The sequence below is a fragment of the Megalobrama amblycephala genome, linkage group LG19 (assembly GCF_018812025.1).
Source record: "Megalobrama amblycephala isolate DHTTF-2021 linkage group LG19, ASM1881202v1, whole genome shotgun sequence".
In the NCBI taxonomy this organism is placed as follows: Eukaryota; Metazoa; Chordata; class Actinopteri; order Cypriniformes; family Xenocyprididae; genus Megalobrama; species Megalobrama amblycephala.
The window spans coordinates 18,059,909-18,074,043 of NC_063062.1; the positions used below are offsets into that span (position 1 = coordinate 18,059,909).

General features: G+C 36.0%; 1 protein-coding gene across 2 annotated transcripts in view; it reads left to right on the forward strand.

The window, feature by feature from the left end:
• Positions 1-645: 645 nt before the first annotated feature.
• The window catches only part of si (sucrase-isomaltase (alpha-glucosidase)), a 66,844-nt gene continuing 53,354 nt past the window's right edge, over positions 646-14,135 (forward strand). The window contains exons 1-9 of one of the 2 annotated variants that reach the window (XM_048168075.1): positions 646-794; positions 1,723-1,846; positions 4,863-4,948; positions 5,023-5,143; positions 6,971-7,080; positions 7,167-7,321; positions 11,639-11,810; positions 12,572-12,671; positions 12,918-13,030. In XM_048168075.1, coding sequence (XP_048024032.1) covers positions 1,723-1,846; positions 4,863-4,948; positions 5,023-5,143; positions 6,971-7,080; positions 7,167-7,321; positions 11,639-11,810; positions 12,572-12,671; positions 12,918-13,030 — 981 coding nt within the window. In that variant the 5' untranslated portion in view covers positions 646-794. Of the gene's footprint in view, positions 795-1,722; positions 1,847-4,862; positions 4,949-5,022; positions 5,144-6,970; positions 7,081-7,166; positions 7,322-9,706; positions 9,854-11,638; positions 11,811-12,571; positions 12,672-12,917; positions 13,031-14,135 lie in introns of those variants that run through there. The other variant, XM_048168076.1, reaches the window with a different exon arrangement.

Here is a 14,135-nt window from a genome sequence, read left to right on the forward strand (position 1 = left end):
TCATTTATTTCGGGTCAAAGGTCAATCCTCAGATCATAAAACAATCAAGCTTAATAAAGTCTCAAAGAAGCCCATAAATGACACATGTAATTGCTTCATTAAAATATACTTATTAGTCTGAGAATAATTTTATGTCTCTAAGCTCTCATTCAACACATCACTGAAAGGACATTGCACATTTCAAGCTTAAATCTGAATGTCTCATGAAGCCAGTCTTGTTTAATTGCTTCTTTGAAGCAGTTTGAAAGAGTTCATGCAATATTTTTGGAACAGAAAATATCTTGCAAAATGATTTTTATTTAACACAGATGTGGTGCTAAAGACTTTCCATAACAGCTCATTCATTTGTCAGCTAAATTCTGCATGGGGATTGTAAAATGTTCTGATAAACAATGCAATGATAAAGTGCCCATTAATAATATTTCAGGTGGATAAGATCACATATACATTACCGATAAAGAAAAATTGCTTTGTCATGTCTTACATAAACAAACAGCACAGTATGAGGAACATCTGGTTAAGCCATTGTCTGTGAATGATTCCTGAATGGATACAGACACTTGTCTCAAGGAGCATAACCATGACCTTTGGTAGATACCCATAACGTAACGAAAATTCTGGTTGTAAAGTTGCAAAACAACAAACACACCCACTCAGGATTTTAATTTATTCCTTTGCAGTGTAAAACAGACGGTCCGTCTCTGCTCTTCTTTAGTGTGCTCTGACTTCAGCTGCACCCAGGACTGGAAAAGAAGGAATTAACAGCAGCGAATTTCCAAATAACAACAGTGAAGGTATAGGAGAAATATAATTTACATATTTAAATGATATAATTTTTATAACATTTCATTGAAATTTGATGTTTGATATTTCTTATAATATAATATAAGATGTCCATATATAAATTCAGCTGAAATACACGGCTGTTGACAGATGATTTTTGTTATCTTGACATGTTTATGGCGCTTCATAGGCCATTTGCTGCACGTACAAATGTTCAGTTGTTTAGCTAGACAAGAATGCTTTCCAAACATTTTATCTTGATGGGATTGTTTTACCCCACAAGCTGCTGTGAAAATGAAAAACAATCAATTTAACTTTGAAGTACTGAAATTAAATTGAAACTGTTTGATCCATAAGAACAATTAGTGGCTTTTCTTTTTTGTCATGTGAATATGTTCACGTGAACAATCATTTTTTAAATGCTAAAAAATCTGGTGTTTTGTTGAAAAAGACCAAGTTGGATTCAAAGAAAAGATGACAGGCAATATAAAGTGTAGATGGTACAGTATTATTTGGCTAAAATCAAACTGAGAACAGATTGTTACTGATGCAGCATGAAGTTCATCTTTTTGTATGAAACAAAGCAGAAAATGGAGACGAAATACAAACACCAATTGGACAACATTAACAGATTTAATGCAGAATTTAGAGAAAAAAGGACTGTCCATGTTCCAGATGTTTCTGACATTTTCATGCATTTAACACTTTCATGGACAAGAATGCATCTCAAAAAGCAGTATTACAGAAAAGGTTAAACTCTGTTACAGAGAAACAAAACATGGCAAAAGTGAACAAATCTTTTGAACATTAGCCTATGCATTTCATACACAGACTCAAGGACATGTACTGTGTATGTCAAAGACGTGCATGAAGATGAATTATAGTATGCTTATGGTTGTTTACACTTTGTGTTTGTGTGTGTGTGTGTGTGTTAATCAGATGGGAAAGCGGCGCTTCTCAGGGTTGGAGGTGACCCTGATGGTGTTGTTTTCATTGGTGCTGGTGGTCGCTGTCGCATTGATCGTTGTACTGGCCACTGGGGAACCAGGGGTGATCGGAGAAGGTAGGTGATGAGATGGTTATCCCTTTGAATGACAACATACTAATGCAGAGACACAGACACGCATGTATGAACTATACATGGATTAAAAAAAAAAAAAAAAATCACCCTATGTTCAATTAATTGTGATATTGTGACAAAATAACCAATATGATTTCCCTCTTTACATGTTTAATATTTCATTCAACGTAGTAGGAATGACCTGTGTATGGTTTAACAGTAATATTACACACAAATTATTACCTCAAAAAAGCACTGTGGACTGAGGGCAAACGTATTGTCCAGTGGGACTGCAGCTTTTGAAGATTAGTTTATTAACGACAAAAAAAAAAACTGCACCTGCCTCGTCAAGGACAGCGAGAAATGCGAGTCTTTGATGTTCCACTAAAGTAAAACAAATATATTCATCCTGATTTTTATCAAGGACACCCAGCAGTAAGAAAACCAAAAGCAGAGACAGTGTACAGAGACATTGGTGAATGGCTCGCATGGGGACGAGGACTCAAGCACGCACAGACAGGGTTATTATGACAGCTGTCACTCTCAATTTCAATTTACCGCCCTGATGTTGGTCAAGTGGTTTATATTTAAAGGGAACAAATTGAGCCTAGGACAGCTGGATGGGTGGGGGTAGTCTCTATGATTTCATGCATATGACCTTGTTTTAGGGGTAAGGGGTACTGATGGAAATCAGGTTACAAAAGCTATATATATATATATATATATATATATATATATATATATATATATATATATATATAATACATCACATGTAGCATAGCAGGTTATAGGATAAATATGTTTGATATGATTATATCAGATTGCATACTGGTCAATGATTACAAAATTATATCTGTCTGATGTAAGATGTACGTTTGAAGATTTCTGACCTTGTATATTTATGTTGTATGGCAATAAGCCAGAGTTTGGTTAGTAGTGATTTTACAGTTAACAGTTAACCTTAAAGGAAGGGGTAACACTTTAGAACAATGGTCCACCATTAATAAGTAACTATGCAGGAATAATGCAGGACTATTCAGCTACTATTAACTAATGTAGAAACAAGCTTAACTAATCAGTAAGTAATATCAAATTTAGGACTAAGATAGTACCTTATTAACTAATCAATAATTAGAGAATGAGATTGGCATCATTAAGAACTAATAGGTAACTATGACAAATTATAAAGAATTACTAATTAATTACTAATCACAACATTAAAGAGTCTAAGATGTGAGCAATTGTCTTTTTTTTACTCTCAACGTGGTCTTAAAATGCATCATTAATTACTCAAGTGTTACCTAGTTACTATGCAGGTGCCGAATTCTGACCCCCTGCCAGATTACTACCCCCTCGTTGAAGTCGCTACCTGATTGCCTAATCCTAACCCCTCCCCCACACCTACTCCTAAACATACCAATACTAGGGGGGTAATAATCTGGCAGGGGGTCGGAATTCGGCACAACACAGGAGCTACTAGTGATCAGGACCATTCTTTTAAAGTGAAAAAACATCTTTTTCACTTTAAAATAATGGTCCAGATCACTAGTAGTTCTTGAAGATTGTCCTTTTTTTTTACTCTCAACGTGGTCATAAAATGCATCACTAATTACTCAAGTACCTAGTCATTTTTCAAGAACTACTAGTGGACCATTATTTTAAAGTGAAAAATATGACTGATTACTTCTCAGACACACCATCTCAGGGTACGCAAAGAACAAGCCCAACCCCCCCCGATTAAATCAATCAGTGAGTTGGTGGGAACGATCTATGCTGTACAAATCGAGTGATCGTCTGTCTCTTTCATGTTCACCACTTAGAAAATCTGATGCATGTAACTGCACTTTGATGTGCTTAATGCCTCTTGAATTTTTTGTTTTGTTTTGTTTTTTACGTTGTCTCTGAGCAGCTTTGTCCCGAAATGTGGGTATTGTTTTCAGAGAAACGATCCTCGCATTTTTTCTAGTTAAATGAAACTTCACTTTGTGTCAGAATGTTTGAACCCAGACCATATGGAAGTTCAAGTCTATTTACTAAACATTTTGAATATATATAAGCCTGTAGCCTATACTACATCATATATGTTCTGTCATTTAAACAGTATTTACAATAAAATAAGAGCACAATTTACTTGCCTCAAACAACTCAGTATACATTAGTATTATTATGTAAAAATACAGAAAGTTTTCTGTTATGGGTAGCTTTAGGGGTGGGGTCAGTGTAGGGGGATAGAATATACAGTTTGTAAAACCATTACACCTATGGAATGTCCTCATAATGATAGGCGCGCCAGAGTGTGTGTGTGGTTGCGGAAGAAGTATGTCTTCAACTGCTTCTTAAAAGATGTGTTGTTCTTAGCAGTTTGGGTGGAGGTTGGCAGCTCATTCCACCAGAGAGGGTGAAAGATTTGGAGGGTGACTTTTTGCCTCGTGAGAGAACAAGACGTCAATCATTCATTGACCTGAGCTGGCGGGAGGGAGCATACCATTTTTTTAGTAGTGGGTTGAGGTAGGGTGTTTCAGTGGTAGTCCTGAAAGCAGCGTTAGAACTTTAAATTTGATTCTGGCCTCAACTGGGAGCCAGTGGAGTGAGATCAGGTAACATGGGTTCTCTTTGGCTGATTGAAAACTACACGTGCTGCCGCGTTCTGGATCATCTGCAAAGGCTTATTCTTGCTGGTTGGAAGGCCTGCTAGTAGAGCATTACAGTAGTCCAGTTTTGAAATTACAAGCACTAAAAAAATGTATCACGCTTTTCACAAAATTATTAAGCATTGATAATAATGAATAATGTTTTTCAAGCAGCAAATCGGCATATTAGAATGATTTATGAAAGAAGTGAAGACTGAAATAATGATGCTGAAAATTCAGCTTTGATGTCACAGGAATAAATTACATTTTAAAATAAATTAAAAAAGAGTTATTTTAAATTTCACAATATTACTGTTTTCACTGTATTTTGTTTAAAATCTATATATCACAATGGTCATTTGCATTTTTCCATTTGTCCCCAACTTCAGATTCAGGATCAAACATCGTCCCAGAATGTCCCAACATTCCAGATGGAGAGAGAGTGGATTGTTTTCCAGATGGCGGTGCTTCCCAGGTAAACTGCAGTGTTCATTGCCTACTTTCCATAAAAAAGCATGCTTTTCTGAGTCTTGCCGTGTGTCCTTACAGCAAAAGTGTTTAGAAAGAGCATGCTGTTGGAGCCCCCTGAATGAGACTAACGTCCCCTGGTGCTTCTTCTCCAAAAACCATGGCTACAGCGTGGTCAGCGAAAATAAGCCTGACAGTACACGTGAGTTCAGCCTGAGTCGAGACATTGCTGTAATAAAGCATTATGACATGTATCATTGTGTCATAATTAAATAAGTCTTTGTATTACCGCTTTTATCATGAGCCAAGTTACTTGGAGAATATTTTAAAGTTGGGAGTGGCTTGGCATAGTGGATCAACATGAGATGTACCCTTGAGCAAGGTTACATCAGGGGAATGGTCTCTTTTCATTATTCTATTATATGCCAATATTGTGTAAATTAAATTCCATTGATCCTGGTCTTGTGGTGATAAATAATGATTATCATTTATTCAAATAAATTGTTCAAGGCTTGAAAGAAAGGTGTTTTTTTTTTTTAATGTTTGCTTACCATTACTGTTGCTCATTATATGGGCTAGGGAATTTTAATAAACACCTTATACAACTTGTAAACATTGGACATAAATGATAGCTCAAATCATTTGGATTGTTGGGGAGAGGTTTGCTTTTACTTTTCTAAGCGATCAGACTTATAAAATCCCGTTGACATTTAGTGATTATCTTAACACAACTCACATTTCTTTCAGAAAATGCACAAATCTACTTTCCATTATACACAGTAAAAAAAAAAAAAATCAAAATTGCAAACGAAACAAAGATTTTTGGAATAAGGTTCCATTTGTTATCATTAGTTAACATGAACTAAGAATGAACAACACTTCTACAGCATTTATTAATCTTAGCTGATGTTAATTTTAACATTTTATAATTACCCTTTTTTAATTTTCAAAAATTTTATTTTTTAACATTAATGTACTGTGAACATAAACAAGTTTGATAAATGTTGTAACAAATGTATATTGCTCACTGTTAAAGGATTAGTCCACTTTTAAATACACTTTTCCTGATAAATTTACTCACCCTTATGTCATCCAAGATGTTCATGTCTTTCTTTCGTCAGTCGAAAAGAAATGAAGGTTTTTGAGGAAAACATTCCAGGATTATTCTCCTTACAGTGGATTTCAATGGCTACTAACAGGTTGAAGGTCAAAATTACAGTTTCAGTGCAGCTTCAAGGGCTTTAAACGATACCAGCTGAGTAATAAGGGTCTTATCTAGCGAATCGATCGGTCATTTTCGAAAAAAATACAACCGTTTATGCTTTATAAACAAAATATCGCCTTGAACGTACTTTCTGCTTCCGCATTCTTCATAACGCTTACGCTGAATGTCCTACGCCTTCCCTATTCAAGTTACGGAAAAAAACGAAACTGGCGCCGCGTTCGTTCCGTAAGTAGAATAGGGAAGGCGTTTAAAGCATAAACGGTTGTTTTTTTTTCGAAAATGACCGATCGATTCGCTAGATAAGACCCTTATTACTCATCTGGTATCGTTTAAAGCCCTTGAAGCTGCACTGAAACTGTAATTTTGACCTTCAACCTGTTGGTAGCCATTGAAATCCACTGTAAGGAGAAAAATCCTGGAATGTTTTCCTCAAAAGCCTTCATTTCTTTTCAACTGACGAAAGAAAGACTTGAACATCTTGGATGACATGGGGGTGAGTAAATTTATCAGGAAAAGTGTATTTAAAAGTGGACTAATCCTTTAATACTAACATGATATTAAAAGTTAATTGACCAATGCTAACATATAAGACCATATTGTAAAGTGTCATCGAAAATATTATTTCAGTTTTTCTACTTAAAAACGTCATGGTTTAATTCAGCATGTTTCTTTCACGTTTTTTTGTAATGGTTTATGAAATTTACTAGAACTTTTTTTCAGTGTTCTTTGAAAAGTTTGTATTTGACCATGTAGCAAATAGAGCAGATAGCTCACCAAGACCTCATGGGAAATGTTTTATTGTAGATATTGAGGCCACGCTGACGAGAATGGATTCTCCATCTCTATTCGGAGCTGATATTAAAGAGTTGACCTTCTACGCTGAAATGCAGACAGAAAACCGTTTTCGATTCAAGGTCTGTTTATAAACTGACACAAATAGCCACGTCATCATGTGTGTAAACACGTTTATAATGGCGTGCAATGATCTCTTTGTTACCAGATCACTGATGCAAAGCAAGCCAGGTATGAGGTTCCTCACGAGCATGTGCAGTCGCTCTCTTCCAGCCCTCCCACCGGACCCCTAAAATACAGATTGGAGCTGATCCATAAGCCTTTCGGACTGAGAGTTTGGAGAACATCTCCTGAAAAAATCCTGTGAGTGCAGTCCACTTGGGAGCTTTTCATCTTTTCTCTTCCCTTTCACACAGTGATCATATGTTGACTCTTTGTGAGCTCAGTGCATAGCTAACAATGCAGCACATAATCATTTTAAAGTGGTTCTTTGACTAAATGAAGAGCAATCACAATAACACCAAAAAAGACAGAAATTAGAGACATGAATAGAATGAGGGATTCCGAAGAGGTCTGAAAGAAGCCTGAAGCCATGCAAACAAGCTTTTTTGTAAAGGAGCCAGTCTTTGTCTCACTGTCTACATACTGTTGATGGAAATTGTTTTGTTTCCTTTTGTTATTGTCTGCCGTCATCTGTGGGTTTTTGTGCACAGTTGAAAATGACACGGAGGTAAATGGCCAGTCTAGATTCCTAGTTCTTACACATGTTCAAGTTGAATTTGATCGTTTGTAAGTGACTATCAAGCCTACTTTATGTGTGTTGCTTCTGTCACATAAGAAATGTGTATTCATTTTTGGGGCTTTTTAAAAAAAAGAAATATTAAAGAAAGCAGAGCTCTTTTTATAATAATAATTTTGACTTGAAGGGTTAGAGGATGTTTTGTTTTAAACATTTTTGCAATAGTACTTGAAACTGTCTCTACTAACTGATAAAAGACTATTTATTAGGTGCACTGAAAGGAATAATATTAATATACATCATCTGTGCACGAGGTAGGGCCTTAAAAACATCAGCCAATCGTTCATCGCGTAAACGATTGGCCCTCTGGCTTGTCAATCACTGCCATGACATTCCTTGTGAGAGATGTGCACGGCTGCGCGCTCCAGTAACTTTCCACACTCCTAGGGTGACCACCATCAAACAAACCAAATGTGGGACGATTGCTAAGTTTGTGTGGGACAATGTGGGACATGTTTCCAACACTAAAACATAACCTGAAGCTGTTATATAATGCCTATCTAACTTAATAAAAACATTTGTATTATGTCTTTCAGCTGATAAAATTACTTTGTTCTTTAGTCCCTTCCAGAAAACACCATTTATTTAAATTCGACATCACTGACCCTAAAGGCAGCAGGCATCATGCAGATAACTATTTTTGAATTAGGTGACCAGATTTCTGAAATGGAAACTGGGGACATTTACTATTTGAGTGGTCAAAATATCACCAAAATCTCATTTGTTATTATCTATTTAAAAACAGGGACAATACATTTTTGAATGTTTTTGTTTTTAATTGTTGTGGGTTCCTTATAGGCAATTATTACATTAATATTTAAGATTTAGTTTTATTATTGGGATTTTTGCTCTGGTTACAATTCACCAAAAAAAAAAAAAAAAAAAAAAAAAAACTTTTACATGATTAATAGTAACATTAGTGTGACTTTACAAAAGCACATTACATTACAAAAGTAAAACATAAATAGGCCTATAAGAAGATAAATATTTAACAGCATTTAACAATTTTTTTTTAACATTATTGAATTTAATATTTTAATGTTCACAAGCTGTTTTAAGCTTCTGTAGGCTATACAGAAATTACAACTGTTTTAACTTTTAACTATTTTTAACTATTATTTTGCATTTTAGGCTCATTTTAAACACAAAGTACGTGAATTATTTTATTTTATTTTTAATTATTCATATCTGAGAGTGTACCTTCACCACAACGTGTGTGTATTAGGCTACTATGACTGCGGAACTGTTTAAAATTGTGCAAAACAATCTCGCACCCTGTTGAGGCCATTATATAAAACATACAAACAGTATGAATAGTTAGTATGTTACTACCTTGAAACTGATAACGATGTTTATTTTGATATTTGAAGATAATGGCGCTTATTTGCTCTGGTCCAGATCCAGATTACGAGCCTCATGAAGTAGCGGCGCGCGCGCGACCAAGTGTAGCTGCACAGCCCCCTCTGTTGGAGAACATGAACACTACACAATTTCTCCAGCAGGCTGCTCTATGCTCGTCGGTCTTTTCGCAATGTATATGCGGGTTGTTTTGAACCATAGACTGTAAAAAACTGAACGAGCTGTAAAACGGGGACATTTCCGTCGACAGCGGGAACAGAACACCAAAAACCGGTCTGGTCATCTTATTTTTAAAACAGTTCTGACCAAGTCCAACTCCGCTCCACATTTGGATTGACAGCCCTCACAACCTACTAGTGACCGTGTTTACTCCTTTCTTTACAACCATTAGATAGGATTTTAAAAACGGCTGTTGTATTTGTGTAAGGCGGGATGTTACTTCTGTCGAAGCGATGTTAAATATAGGTGAAAAACTACGCAACAAAAAGAATAAATTTAATGCTTTGTTAAAAAGGCAAAAGAACGCATGCACGCTTTCTTAATATTATAATTAAAAACCAACAGACTGATGAAAATGCGGGACATTTTCTCAATATGCGACGTGCGGGACAACGAGTCAAAATGCTGTGCGGTACAACGCAAAGCGGGACAGGTGGTCACCCTACACACTCCACAGGCGCCGCATGCAATGTTTTTGTCAGGAGACAGGAGTAACTGCAGATTATGAGTTACCTGCGGTGAGTCCGACATAATGAATAATGAACACGACACAGCGAATGCCGGTGGTAAACACCCGTGTTCCAATACTCGTGCACGAGTTTTGAGAGGCGTTCCCTCGAAATGAGCTGTGAAGGAGGGGGGTTGTTCTTACGCATGCGCTCATTTCAAAAACTCACTAACAGTCTTTGGTTTCTCAGTCGACGAAAAGATCCTCTGTAGCACCTTTAATTACTCACCCTCATGTCGTTCCAAACCCGTAAGACTTTCGTTCATCTTCAAAACACAAATGAAGATCTTTTTCATGAAATCTAGGAGCTTTCTGTCCCTCCATAGACAGCTACATAACCACTTTGATGCTTCAAAAAGTTCATGAAGAGATCATAAAACTAATCCGTATGAATTGAATGGTTTAGTCCAAATTTTCTGAAAAGACTTGTTTGTTTTATATGACGAACATATTGAATTTAGGCTTTTATTCACATATAAACATCGATCAGCGAACATAAACAGAAGCTCAAACTTCTCCTCAAACCTGCGTCACGTGCAAGAACAAGCCTCTTCTGGAGGCTCAAATATGCTGCATAACACACGAGAACGAACCCATTATGTTTGAGCTTCTGTTTACACAACTGATGTGTGAGTTGATGAATGTTTATATGTGAATAAAACCCTGTTCATCATATAAAGTTATTGAGTCTCTTCAGAAAAAATGGATTAATCCACTCATTTCACTTGTTTTACAATCTCTTCTTGAACTTTTTGAAGCGTCAAATTGGTAGTTATGTAGATGTCTATGGAGGGACAGAAAGCTCTCAGATTTCATCAAACAGATCTTCATTTGTGTTCCAAAGATGAACAAAAGTCGACATGAAGGTAAGTAAATGATGATTCATTTTTGGGTGAACTAACCCTTTAAGTAAATTCATGAATTTAGCAATTGCCTAATTGCCATTTAAAATGGCAGTTTACAAAAAAGTGCCTTAGTTATCAACAAACTGACAACCGCTTTATAAGGAAATACTCAGCTAGACATCATTTATTTCCATTACAAAGCTACAGTTCTGTTTTTACGCTGTGAAAGCTCAGTGTGTGACTGCTGTTGCAACGCTCAAACACTGCAGATGCAAGATGTGTGAAACAGACCTTATATGTACATCACATGATCTGAATTAGATGCTGATTTCTTTTTTAAAACTTTCAATAGCAGGATTTTCCATTGATAAATGGGTCTTGTTTCCAAAGAATAGGGAACCACAGTCAACAAAAGCCACATTTCCCTTTACGTGACTTGTGTCTTGTTGTCTGTATGCATGTTGCAATGATTCAATGATTCAGTAATCTTTTATCTCCTGAATTGTGTTACTTAAAAGCCCAATAAAAATGGCTTTAATCATAGGAATGCATGATTCATGTAGAAGTTTCGGCATGTTGGTATTTCTTAAGAAGTGTATGTGTGTAATATGCTGATTAACCTTATCTCTATAGTGATATTATTTTTAAACTCCGAGTAGAAGTTTAGATAAGAAGTTGCATATGTCACAGAATGATTAATAGCTGTGGTTTTGAGAATAGGCTGTCATTTTCCTTACGTTACAGAAGATGATCCATCCGATCCATCTGTCAGTCGATAGTTGTAGTTTCATTTGATCTGGATGTGCATTTTGATGACATGCTAGAAGGGTGAATCTGTACATGGACATGTTCTTGACAGGTTTCAAGACATTCACCCACAAACTGAACTGTGATGCAGTATTTATATAAACTTACTCTTTACAACATTTCTGACTTTCTTGCTCCGTCAGGTTTGACACAACCCTCGGGCCGCTGGTTTTTGCTGATCAGTACCTTCAGCTCTCAGCTAAACTCCCCTCTCACAATATTTATGGACTTGGAGAGCATGTCCATCAGACCTTCCGCCATGACACCAACTGGAGGACCTGGCCTATCTTCACAAGAGATGCTTTTCCCAATGGCGTGAGTCATAACATTTTCACTATTCCAAACCAGTATGACTTACTTTCTTCACTGGAATACAAAGTCTTCGGCAAGTTTTTGAGGAATATCCTGGCCACTCTGGAATGAAGGACTGATATCAAACTTCAAAAACGATGCAAAATCATCATAAAAGAATCATAGAAGTAGTTCATACACATCATGCACCATATTCCAAATCTTCAGAAGTCATATGACTGAAATTAGATTTCCATTATTCACTGATAATTGCTATAATGGGATCAGTGCGTTGAACCTAAGAAATGAATCCGTGTGAACAACATAGCTACTTTTTTGAGGAAATCTAGGGCAGATATCAAGATTTTCAGTGAATAACAACTTAAATATCATGTCAGACGACTTAAAATATAATGCATGAGTAATATATTGTGCTCCAGAGAACAAATGAGGATGAGTAAATGTCATTTTTGGTGAACTTTTCCTTTAATGAGCTATTTCTAACTGATCTGACTCATAAATTACTTGTGTTGGTATAACCCAATGTAATCAGGTTCATTTTGTCGTATTAACATGAAATTAATAAAACAATTCATTTAAACATTTTACAGGAAGCACATTGTTTAGGTTACTTAAAACATTTTTACATTGCAGCACTTCTGTGTAGGATTAGCCTGGCATTTGTGTTTCAAGATCACGAGACATAAATGTTCTAAATTGTCTCAAAAATTGATTAAAGGGTTGAAATTTACCATTACAAACCTTAATGGCTTTTCCTACCCCAGGGCACACACAACCTGTATGGGCACTACCCCTATCTCACATGTCTGGAAGATGAGAGCGGTCACTCCATTGGCGTTTTCCTCATGAACAGCAATGCTATGGGTAAACAGTTGTTTTATTTTGTCATTGCAATTGCTATTTTTTTTTTTTTTTTGTATTGCTGGTCACAAACACAAGCTTTTGCCGTGGGCTAAAGTCATAATCTTTAACATGATTTGTGATGTCTGTGCACAGCATATATAGTGCATCTTGATTTGCTTTTGTGTTTGGAATGGTTGCTTTTGCTTAAGGTTAGCAAATTAGGGCAATTTAAGTTGTTTATGTCTGTCTGTTTATGTCTGTGCACAGAGGTGACTATCCAGCCTGCTCCGGCTGTAACCTTCCGGACTATTGGAGGGGTTTTGGACTTTTACATCCTGGTTGGAGACACACCGGAAGCAGTGGTGGACGAGTTCACGAAGGTAAGCGTTGCTGTCAGATATAAGTAGAAACATCAGTGACACTTGTGGGCGAAATTGTAAACATTTTGGTAATGCTTTTTCATTTTGGGTGGAGACATGGCGTTGTGGGCACACTCAAAAAAATGAACTTTCACTGTTGTTAGTTTCACTCAAACCACCCTTGTTCACATTACTTAAAAAAACTCATGTAACTACATGAACGTAATTTAACTGCGTTGTTTCTACTAAAATTGAGTATTGTCAGCTTTACTTAGTAAGTGTTTGTTCAGTCAACTTAACATTGCTGTGTGAAACACACACATTATTGTTGACATAACTAACTGTGCAGTGGATCCGTAGTTCCCAGCATGCTTTGCAAGGGACTGCATTAGGAGAGTAAATTTAGGGAATAAAGTGTTATTTTATGTGTTTTTCAGTAAAGGGAAAGATGTTGTTAGTTTATGTTAGTGTTTAATGTTCAGTTATGTTGGACATTTAGAGTAGTTTCTGTAATGTTTTTGAATTTTGTGGTTACCACCATGCAGAAGAGTGTCGCCTGTGTTTAGGCTGTGCGCACTCATATACGCATGTTTATAGGATGAAATTCCTGTTTTCAATTCAATTGAGTTTGTTCAATTAGTCATTTTTTGAGTGCATTTTGGGGCGAGGGGCTGCATTCTGATATGTTGTATCCTTTTTATTTAAATGATTATTAAAAAAAAAAAAAAAATGTGTTCACCTTATGTAATCAACATAACATTATTAAGTAAACTGCACATATAAATATTATGTAAAAGTGACATTCAAATGATTTGTATTTACTCAAAGACATTTTGTCAGCTTTACTTGAATTTGTTTTGTTCATTCAACTAAATAGTTTTTTGTACAAATTACTCAATATTGTTGCATGGAACCACTTGTCACTTATTTTTTAAGTAAATCCAACAATTATTTTTTTTTGAGTGCAGTTCACATGCTAGAACATGTGGCACAATGGAAGAATGTGGGCAACCTCAGTAATGTTATTTTCTGTCATGTTATGATCACCATGATCTCAGAAATACTTGATTCTGATTGGTCAGTTATAGTATTCTGTTATAGTATTCTGCAGTCAAATTTGGTGGAA